This window comes from Tarenaya hassleriana, unplaced genomic scaffold (assembly GCF_000463585.1).
Source record: "Tarenaya hassleriana unplaced genomic scaffold, ASM46358v1 Cleome2, whole genome shotgun sequence".
Lineage (NCBI taxonomy): Eukaryota > Viridiplantae > Streptophyta > Magnoliopsida > Brassicales > Cleomaceae > Tarenaya > Tarenaya hassleriana.
Window position 1 is genome coordinate 7941725 of NW_010965372.1, and position 11055 is coordinate 7952779.

An 11055-nucleotide genomic window follows, 5' to 3' on the forward strand; every position below is an offset into this window, starting at 1 on the left:
TTATATTTATATATATGTATCTTTTAATCAAATGACAAAACTTTATCTTGATTCCAATTAACACTTTTTAAAGTGACGAAAACTTTTATTTTTAAAACCATATTACATCATATATATATATATATATATATCAATTTATGTTTTTGAAAGCGTAAAAACTTTCAAACATATATATTTTTAAACTTTTGTTTGCATATGAATATATTGATTTTTTTTCTATGTGTTTCAAATTAATTACATCATATAATATATTTTTTATACTATGTCTGCTTTTTTTTATAAATATTTTACATTATTATTATTATTATTATTATTATTATTATTATTATTATTATTATTATTATTATTATTATTATTATTATTATTATTATTATCGCAAGAAAAAAAATATTTTTATTTGATAAAAAAAACCTGAAACCCCAACCGTGCGAAGCTCTATAAAGTCAGGTTCCGTGCCATCGATCCTAGGCTCGAAAAATAAATGGGTGGGGCGACTCGATCCGAAAAATTCCAGGCCCGAATTTAACCTTGCCCGAACCTCGCCCGATCCACCCATTTTACACCCCTACATTTCACTACACTCAAAAACTTCAAACACATTTAGATGAACTTAACCCCTCTCTCTCTCTATTATATTTTTTTTTGTTTAACTCTCTCTCTCTCTATATATATATACATATGTATATGAGAATTGATGGAGGTTTCCAAAACCATAAATGCAATTGCACCCTCTCTACACGCTCCTTTTACTGCCACATCCTCAACACATGTTCCCTTCTTCTTCATTCTTCTTCTTCTTTCCATTTCTCCACTCTCATACTTTCTCTCTCCGGCGTACGGATACCAGAAAACCGGTTTTCTTGGTTTCCGGCCGGTGAACCGGGAACTCTGTCGACCGTTCCGTTTCCCGGTTCTCTTGTTCGTAGCAAAACCGCAGAAGTTTAACCAAACAGGAAAGAAAACCAGAGAGAAAGACTGAAACTAGGGTTTTTCGTGTTCGTCGTTTTCAGTTCAACCCTAATTTTCTTTTGCCCGATAAGTAAGATCTCTCTCCCTCTCCATATATATGTATACATACTTATATATATACGCGTATTTCTAGGTTTTTTCTCTTGGGTAATTCCCAATAAATTCAAGCACATGATAGTTCCAGGTTTTTACAGATCCAATTGGATCTTATATTGCATGTTATGAATCTATTTTTTTCCCTTGGTTTCTCAAGTGTTCCATTTCTCTCTATATATATATATCCTTTTTTTTCGTATATTTCTATTTATGCGAGGAATATAATGCGTTACGAAGCTCTATGTATGGAGCCGGAATTTGAAGGGGCTTGACGAAATCTTCCTTGGTGTAATGTGTCAAAAAGAGTCATTGACTCATCGTCGGCACTTTAATCAAAGCCAATATTTTCTGCACATTGTATTATTTATAAAATTTGCAACCTAATTTTATAGATTTTACTAGAAAACGGTCCTTTGTGGGCACAGAGACCAAAGTCAATTTAATTCTTCAAATTTTAAAGACATGACTTTTCCAATTTTTTTTAAAAATCATCCTTTTGCTTATCTTTATTTTTTTCTTTTAGATAGAGAAAAGTTCATTAAAATCAAACCCAAAATTTATAAACCAAGCAAATTAACCCGAACTTGAAAAAAAAAAAACCACAAAACGGATCTGTCTTTAGGGTTTCGAAGTTTTATTACACATCTCCAGTTCGGAATCTGATACAGTATAGTAGCGGATACAAAAGTATATACAGATATATATATATATAAATATATACAGCTTGTTTCTTTTGCTAGCTTAGCTAGCTAGGGTTTCTTAGCTACATATATATATCTATACATATATACTATCGATCTTCTCCGTCTCCACCGTTTTCGACGATAGATCCGATGCTGCTGACTCAACATTGACTTGATCCTGTATGTGTATATGTATATATATACGCACATACCTATATATATATCATCGTGTGTGTATCTTCAAATGGACAGGTGAGAGAGAATTTTCTAGGGAGAGAAATGTTTTATTTGCGATCTTTTCTCTTCCTCTTTCTTCATGATCAATTTGGTTCTACACAAAGTTTTGATTGTTATACATGATCGATTCATGATTCATTCTTTTCCTCGCAATTTTCGAGTTTTCATATAGTATCCTCATCTTCATTTTTTTGTTTTTTTTTTCTACATTGATTCATGTTTCGTGTATATCTCACGATTTTTTGGTGCTTCGTTTGCTTTTGGGATGATTTTCACAAGATCATATGGTTATACATGTTGAACTATGTAAGAATATAGTCATTCCCCTTAATTTTTGATAAAGATGATTACGTGTGTGTATGTGTATGTGTATGTGTATGTGTGTATCTATATATACGTACACAAGTGTACAAGAAGAGCAAAAGAGCCATTATATTCCTGTTTGATTACTTGTGAAAGAGAGAAATCATACATTATATGCGGTAGCATAAGATTCAGAGATTGCTTTCCTTATTACAAAGATTTTATTCTCCTTCTGATTGATCCTCATGGTCTTATTCTCCATATACACACACACAAATATATACAAGTTACCAAAATATATATATATATACACAAGCATATTTTGATATATATATATATATATAATCTTTTGACTAGTTTGATTCTTCTGGGCATGTGGAAGATTTGGATATGAAAATCAAGACAGATCAACACATTTTCACTTACTTGGAGATTTGAAGAGACTGATCAACCCCCAAGCTCCTCGTGGGAGATATCGATCATCATCATCATCATCATCATGTATCATCCAAACATGTTTGGGAGTAATCATATGTTCGACATCACCCCGAAGAGCCCAGATAACGACTTGGGGATATCTCCGGGCAGAGAAGACGATCTCGAGACGAAATCCAGCACGGAAATCACAACGGAGAATCCCTCGGGTGAAGAGCTTCAAGACCCCAACCAACGTCCAGCCAAGAAGAAGCGTTACCACCGCCACACTCAACGCCAGATTCAAGAACTCGAGGCGTAATTAACACTTTTGTGCTTGCTTGATGATTCATTTTCTTTTTGTGTTTTGAGAATTTGGGGTCTAATTAATTAGGGTTTTATGTTTTGTCATGCGTTGTTGTGTATTTCAGGTTCTTTAAGGAATGCCCCCATCCAGACGATAAGCAGAGGAAAGAGTTGAGCCGAGAGCTCGGGTTAGCGCCTCTCCAGATCAAGTTTTGGTTCCAAAACAAACGCACCCAGATTAAGGTATGTCTTAAGCAATTGTATGCTAATTAAATCAAGGCGATTTCCCACCAAAATAGCTATATGTATGTTGATGAATGTGCTAATTTCATAGTTATTGTCGTTTATATTGCTCATCTTATCATCAGTTTAACGTACCTTTTTGTATGATGGGTTATGCACACGCACGTATATATAGGCACAGCATGAGCGGAGTGAGAACCAAATACTAAAGTCAGAGAACGACAAGCTCCGAGCGGAGAACAACAGGTTCAAAAAAGCTGTAACCAATGCAACATGCCCGACCTGCGGCGGTCCAGCCGCTCTTGGGGAGATTTCCTTTGACGAACAGCATCTCCGGATCGAAAACGCTCGTCTCCATGAAGAGGTAATAACTATACACAAACATACAGACAGACACCACGTGCTTAATTTTCTCCAACTACTGCTTGGTCTGATCCCCAAATCTTTACCTTAAGAGCAATCCAGTCATTTGTTGATGTTGTTGTTGTTGTGGTTACAGATTGATAGGATTTCTGCAATTGCTGCTAAGCATGTGGGAAAGCCATTACTGGCTTCGTCTTATCCTCCTCGATCATCCAATGCCCCTTCACGTTCTCTTAATCTCGAGGCCGGGACCTTCGGGAATCAATCCGGGTTAATGTATGGAACCGGAGACATTTTCAGGTTGGTTTCCGTCCCTTCTGAAGCAGATAAACCTATGATCGTCGAGCTTGCGGTTGCTGCCATGGAGGAACTTGTCAGAATGGCTCAAGCCGGTGAGCCCCTGTGGGTTCCAAGCGAAAACTCGGCCAGGATTCTCAACGAAGAAGAATACTTCAGAACTTTCCCAAGAGGAATCGGACCAAACCCTCTAGGCATGAGATCAGAAGCGTCAAGAGAGTCAGCTGTGGTTATAATGAATCACATCAATCTAGTAGAGATTCTCATGGATGTGGTACTCGATATTTTCATTCATTTGATCATCGCCTCCAATTTCAAAACGGGTAATTTTTCCGGATAGAATATTGAAGCTGAAGCTTTTGTACTGTTTTGATGCCAGAATCAATGGTCATGTGTCTTCAGTGGGATTGTTTCAAGAGCGTCGACACTTGAAGTTCTTTCCACCGGAGTTGCGGGGAACTACAACGGCGCCCTGCTAGTGGTAACGATCGACAATCGGGTTACTTGCATAACAAGTTATTACATCAAATGCTGTAACAATAGATTCTACACAAGTTTAAATCTTTTCTGATTCTGCAGATGACAGCCGAGTTCCAAGTCCTGTCCCCGCTCGTGCCAACGCGTGAGAACTACTTTCTAAGATACTGCAAACAGCATGGTGACGGTACATGGGCAGTTGTAGATGTCTCTCTGGACAGTCTACGACCAAGTCCGGTCTCTAGAAGCAGAAGAAGGCCCTCTGGTTGTCTGATTCAAGAATTGCCAAACGGTTACTCAAAGGTAAAAAAACAGGGGGCAGACTGACGTTTGGAAAAATATTGGGTATAAATTTTAAATCTAAGGAAGTAACGGGGCGAATAAAGATTTTGCGTAATTTTGATTTGTGGTTTATGGCATTGCTGCCGAAAGGTGACATGGGTTGAGCATGTGGAAGTGGATGATAGATCGGTTCAGAACGTGTACAAACCATTGGTTTGTTCCGGTTTAGCTTTCGGGGCGAGACGTTGGGTCGCCATGCTTGACCGCCAGTGCGAGCGTCTTGCCAGTTCCATGGCCAGTAACATTCCGACCGGAGAACTTTCTGGTACTGATAAATTTCGTCGGAATTGGTAGAGATTAATGGGCTATTATGAACGATTTCAAATAGACGGGGCTGATTGAAGTAATTGATTGATTGAAGTGATAACGAGCCCTGAAGGGAGGAAGAGCATGCTAAAGCTGGCGGAGAGGATGGCGATGAGCTTCCTGCACACGCCTGGACAACATTGTCGGCGACAGGACCCGACGATGTCCGAGTCATGACCCGGAAGAGTACGGATGACCCGGGAAGGCCTCCGGGCATCGTTCTCAGCGCCGCGACTTCGTTCTGGATCCCTGTCCCTCCGAAACGGATCTTTGACTTCCTCCGCGATGAAAATTCCAGAAGCGAGGTAACCGAAATCGATTTCGACCCGTTTTCTTTCTCTCGGGTTTATGATCAAAATTGCGTATGGTGAAGTGATTGTCTTGGGGATTTGTGGTATGAATTTCGCAGTGGGATATACTTTCGAATGGAGGGCTTGTCGAAGAGATGGCTCATATTGCCAATGGTCGCGATCCCGGAAACTGTGTCTCCTTGCTCCGTGTCAATGTAAGAAAACCGGAGTGAAAACCGAGAGTTCTGCTTCGTTTATGAACGATCTCTGGTTTTTGCGTGGAATTCGATAGGACTCGAGATCTCTTCCTCGTGTTCTGCGCTTAAAAATTCGGACTTTGTCTTGGTTTTCCGGTGACGGAACAGATCGGGAACTCTAGTCAGAGCAACATGTCGATCCTACAGGAGAGCTGTACGGACGCGACAGGATCGTACGTGATTTACGCGCCGGTGGACATTGTGGCCATGAACGTCGTGCTTAGCGGCGGAGACCCTGATTACGTGGCGTTACTGCCGTCGGGGTTTGCTATTCTTCCGGACGGTTCAGGCGGAGGAGGAGGAGTTTCTCCCGGCGTTTGGGGTTCGCTCCTCACGGTAGCGTTTCAGATACTGGTCGATTCTGTTCCCACGGCTAAGCTCTCTCTTGGGTCAGTGGCTACGGTCAACAGCCTGATCAAATGCACAGTCGAACGGATCAAAGCCGCTATCTCCTGACTACGAAGTTTCAGTTTTTTCAGGTACGTTTCAGATTCAGTTTCTGCAAGGGTCCCTATATATACATATACATATATATATGATCTTGAATGCAAAGATCAAAGCGAGAGAAGGATATATGGAAGAACCCTTCAATGGTGGTGTGGCGTATTTGTTGCAGAGAATAAGAGGAGGATCGTCAAGCTTTTTTCAAAGGAAGACAAGGACGCACCTTTTTGCGTTTGATCTTGCTCGCAAGCGTGAGAGAGAGGGAGAATGGGTAAAGAGGTTCGGGTATTGACTTTGAGACATCTTCCTGGCTTTTGGTCTTTTTTTAGGGTTTCAACTCACGTTGTTCCTTTGCAAAGCGTCTTTGTAAGTGATCATCCAAAAAAAAAAAAAAAAAAGCGGAAGTGAATATGAAGCTGTTGTCGTTATATATTTATATATATATATATATATATATATATATATTGTATGAATTCTTTGTTTTTTTAATTTGGTAATCAATAATTTTTTTTCACAATAACTTATCCAAAAGAATCTTATCTTGATCATATATTATCTAAAATAATTTTTTGTATGGATTATATGATATATACATTTTAAAAGATTATGCTATGGTTTACTGACTAGTTGATTGACAAATTATTTGATGCAGTCATGCGCACCTATATTACAGCCAAATTCAGATTTAAGTTGTCTATACGGATGTTTTATTTTATTTACTAAATTGAATTCTAAGTGGGTTCGGTTTCGTTGTGATCCTCGGTTGAATCAATCCGGTTTAGAAAGAGCCATTCATTGCCACGTGTACATTAAAGCTCAACATGTAGTTAGTGTGACACGTGCCACCAGTCGGTCCCACACAAAACCACCCTGTAAAAAAACCTAATCGACGCCCATTCGTCCGTCTCCTGTCCGGCGTGAAGACAGATTCCGATCGGTGGAACAAGAAAGAAAACAATTTGCAGGAGAACGAGGAAGACGATGCTATGTTAATGGCGATCCAAAGATCTCTGAGAAAGCTAGTTTTTGGGAACTCCGGGAAGGTCAGGCCGTTCTTCACCGCCGCTGCCGTCTCCGGCGGAACCGCTTCTCTCATCCCACCGACGGCGCCGCCGTTCTCTCCGTTCTTCTCACATTTCTCGCATCGATGGTCACCGCTTTCAAAATGGTTCGTCCCTCTCCAGGGCCCTCTCTTCCTCAAGTTTCCTCCATGGAAGCTGCTCCAGTCGGCGACACCGCTGTATTTGCATGGAAACGGTGTCGTCTTGAGGAAAGTCGAGGCCTTGAACCTGAAATTGGATCGAATTAGGAGCAGAACGAAGTTCCCGAGTCAGCTAGGGCTTGGGTCGGGGTCGGTGGTGAAGCCGGACTTGGCGAAGTTGGGTCGTGTGGATTTAAAGGAGGAAGATGGAGGTGGAGGAAATGGTGGGCTTGTGGAAAGTTTTGTAAATGTGCCGAATTTGATATCAATGGGACGATTAGCTTCAGGTCCCCTGCTTTGGTGGTAAGTGCCAATATGCTTGTCTTTGTGAGCTGTGATTAGTTTCTTGTTTGTTTCTGGGGAAAAGGGTGGAAAGAATGAAGGATATGGGTGTGGCCTTACAATTCCCTCTACTGGTAGTGATGATTTGTTTGTTCTTTGCTTGAAGAAGTCAAAATCCAACATTTCAATTGCAGGATGATTTCAAATGACATGTATTCTTCTGCTTTCGTCGGGTTGGGAATCTCTGGAACAACTGACTGGGTATTCATGCTTTTGCATTTTCCTTGTCCAGGACGAAGTCCGTGTAAAAAAACCCCTACTTTGTTCATTTTCCTTATGGTGACCTTTGATCTTGTAGTTAGATGGGTACATGGCTAGGAAGATGAAGATCAATTCAGTGGTTGGTTCATACCTTGATCCTTTAGCAGACAAGGTATTTTTTTTTTAAATCTCTTTATGTTTTGGTGTTTAGTATATTATAAGTTTCAACCCTCAATGATGCGTCTTGTGTAGCGTTTTCTTAACGACTTATCCTCAATGCAGGTTCTCATCGGTTGTGTTGCTTTGGCAATGGTGCAGAAGGATCTTTTACATCGTGGGTACTCTTCTGAAGTTCTGATGAATGATGAAATTTCATTTGCAACCATAATTTGAGCTTGCTAGACTCAAATCTTGCCCCTGCTTGTGGGGTTTAGCATTTAGGGAATTCCTCGTCTCTTGTACTTTCTTTGATGCCGAAATCCCGTTTGATTTAATTTCCTTTTATATTCCCAATCTGAAGCTGGCCTCGTTGGAGTTGTGGTATTGCGAGATTTTGCACTCATTGGTGGTGCATTTTACTTGAGAGCCGTAAGCTTGGATTGGAAGGTGAACCTATAGAACCATTTCTTTTGATTCTGTCCCTTTTTTTGTTGTGTGAGTAGTATGATTCTTTTGGTGGCCGGAAGTGTTAATTGCAATCATGTTGACATCGTTTCTTCCAGTGGAAAAGCTGGACTGATTTCTTCAACATCGATGGTACACGCCCTCAGAAGGTGGAGCCATTATATATAAGCAAGGTATGTGACCTCTTTGAAATGCGTATATATGTAACCTCCTCTACAATATCACTCATATATCTCAACTCCCATAGGACAGATCATAAACCATTATTGGCATTAGGGGAGGTAGTAACATATGTTTACTGGACAGGTGAATACAGTTCTCCAGCTGGTTTTAGTAGCCGGTGCTCTCCTTCAACCCGAGTTTGGGAACTCAGAAACCGAAACATGGATCACTTACTTGAGGTAAAGAGATTTATACTACTACATAATCCGAATAAACCCTCTGAAGGGTGTGGCTGTTTGGAAGATATCTCGTGATCGGTATCAAGAGTATGGTTGTGATTTGCCGTTGCCACGAGAGGCTATTAGAAGCTGCTGGATTTCTGAAAACCGATTTTCGGGTTCATGTTATGTTCTTGCAGCTGGTTAGTGGGTTCAACTACAATGGCTTCGACCGCAGCTTACGGTTCGCAATACATGAAGAGAGGATCGGTGACGATGCTCAAGAGATCTTAGCTGAGACTTTTGTTTTCAACGGTCAGAGACAGAGGGTATCTACATATTTTGAAGAAGAGTGAAGATTCGGAGATTTGGTGAAGTTTAATTGGTTCTTCTCAGGCGATATGAGTTGTGGAATCACTCAACAGTTAACTGATGTAGAAGTGGCAGATCGTGTCGGAGATTTAGGCATGGAATGGGTAACACACACAGTTTGTGTTGTGTCCGGTCACGTGTTTTGAGGTTAACTCACGTGCGCTTCCTCTCCTTTACATTAACTTTGGAATCAAAATTAAAACATAAAATCATATATGTTCGAATAAAAAGTTTAAGTAAATTGATTTCTTTTTGGATTTTGTTTTTATACTGGAATTTAGAACCTAATTTAAAGTCATAATTGACTTAATATGGAGTATTAGTACTGTGTAAAAACTTAATTTTATTAAACTACAATTTTCCTTTTGGGAAAAACAAATAAAGTTTCCAATTATTTTAATGAGAGACGAGCGATACGAGTCGCGGCAGAGTGGGAAAGATCGCAACGACCACAACCGTTGATCTTCGTTTCTCTCTTCTCTCTCCCCCTCTCTCTCTCTCTCTCTCGTCGCCATCATCAGGCCTTGGTTCCAGAGATTCAAACACCGGTTTCTGGATTGAGCAGTTCCTCTTGAGCTCGGTCGATTTTGGATTTTTCTTCTGGCTCTGTTAATTTCCCGAGAAAGTCTATTCGGCGGGCATAGACATTGTATCAGATAATGGGGAGAGTGGCGGCGGAAGGTTTGGAGATTTCGAGGGAGATGGCGACGGCGAGTTGGTGGGAAGAGATTAATGAGTCAACTACATGGCAGGACGGGATCTTCTTCACCCTCTGCGGTGCTTATGCTCTAGTTTCCGCCGTTGCTCTAGTATGAGTCTCCTCCTCCTCCTCCTCCTCCTCCTCCTTGAATGTGTATTCATGTACGAAGGGTATAGAAGTTACAGATCTTTCTTCAGAAATTTCTAGGTTTTTTGGGTGTCGGAGATGATTTTTCGGGTGCTTGCTTTTGGCGTGTAGGTCAAATTGATGCTCTTTTGGTTGGGTTTTCGTCTTGCGTTGATTCTTTCATGGAATCGAAATCTCTTTTTTACCATTTTTTTTGTCAAGTCTCGTTTTTTTTTTTGGTCATTGCTTGCTCTGCTAATTCAATGCTTTGACATCAATTTGTGTTTTACCAAACAGTCAATGCGGTGGAATTATTGGATTTGGGTAGACAAAGTAGATTGGCTGTTTCCAAAGTTAGAGACTTTTTATGGATCCATTGCTTGTCTGTCTGGAATTGGCTCTGTAACTGTTTGTGTTACTGTTTCAATGGATTGGAATTTCCTTAACGCTGGATTGTAATTGGCAGATCCAATGGGTTAGGATTCAGATGAGAGTGCCTGAATATGGCTGGACCACTCAGAAGGTCTTTCACCTTATGAACTTTGTCGTCAATGGAGGTGATCATCAGTGTTTTCACTGGAGATGATAGGTTTTTCGTGTTGTTTCAATCGTATCTCTGGATCATGTTTTGGCCTTTCTTTTGCGGACAATTGTGTTGCAGTTCGCGCAGTTCTGTTCGGACTTCACAAACAAGTATTTCTTTTGCATCCCAAGGTGAGTTTGCTTCACATTCATGCTGGTGCCCACCATTAAATAATGCCCTCTGTTCCATATTTTTCACATTTTTTACCTTGTAATTTGATTCTGGGCAAACAGATTTGTTTCCTTTCTTCAAAAGATGTTTTTTTTTTCCTTCGAATCATCAGCTACCCCGATATAAAGGTACTAGTTGTTGAATTCTACATCTTATAACCATCCAAAGTTGTTGTGAGATTGTTCAGGCACTTAGCTTGGTACTGTTGGATCTTCCCGGCCTCCTGTTTTTCTCGGCTTACACACTGCTTGTGCTGTTCTGGGCCGAGATATATCACCAGGCACGTAAATACTTCATATTTGAAACTGACATACATGCTGGACTCTTC

The 11055-nt window shown here is 40.4% G+C and overlaps 2 protein-coding genes and 1 pseudogene across 2 annotated transcripts in view; all 3 read left to right on the plus strand.

The window, feature by feature from the left end:
* The first annotated feature begins 732 nt into the window (after positions 1-732).
* On the plus strand, positions 733-6426 carry LOC104812961 (annotated as a pseudogene).
* Positions 6427-6921: 495 nt separating this feature from the next.
* LOC104812962 (cardiolipin synthase (CMP-forming), mitochondrial) lies at positions 6922-9392 on the plus strand. The gene is made up of 8 exons (XM_010540400.1): positions 6922-7531; positions 7705-7771; positions 7869-7943; positions 8054-8105; positions 8292-8377; positions 8494-8568; positions 8702-8796; positions 8976-9392. The coding sequence occupies exons 1-8, from the start codon at positions 7014-7016 to the stop codon at positions 9067-9069; spliced, it is 1062 nt and encodes a 353-aa protein (XP_010538702.1). The 5' UTR covers positions 6922-7013; the 3' UTR covers positions 9070-9392.
* A 212-nt stretch (positions 9393-9604) lies between these two features.
* Positions 9605-11055, plus strand: part of LOC104812963 (tobamovirus multiplication protein 1-like) — a 3749-nt gene continuing 2298 nt past the window's right edge. The window contains exons 1-4 of the mRNA XM_010540401.2: positions 9605-9956; positions 10440-10530; positions 10635-10687; positions 10915-11007. Of these exons, the coding sequence (XP_010538703.1) occupies positions 9807-9956; positions 10440-10530; positions 10635-10687; positions 10915-11007 (387 nt within the window). The 5' untranslated portion in view covers positions 9605-9806. The remainder of the gene's footprint in view (positions 9957-10439; positions 10531-10634; positions 10688-10914; positions 11008-11055) is intronic.

What these genes read in the sequence shown, in the direction of transcription:
- LOC104812962 (XM_010540400.1), top strand. Translation starts at nt 7,014, where the DNA reads ATGTTAATGGCGATCCAAAGATCTCTGAGAAAGCTAGTTTTTGGGAAC. An exon ending in TCTCTGGAACAACTGACTGG is followed by an intron (nt 7,772 to 7,868) that starts GTATTCATGCTT and finishes TTGATCTTGTAG; the next exon opens with TTAGATGGGTACATGGCTAG. An exon ending in TTGATCCTTTAGCAGACAAG is followed by an intron (nt 7,944 to 8,053) that starts GTATTTTTTTTT and finishes TCCTCAATGCAG; the next exon opens with GTTCTCATCGGTTGTGTTGC.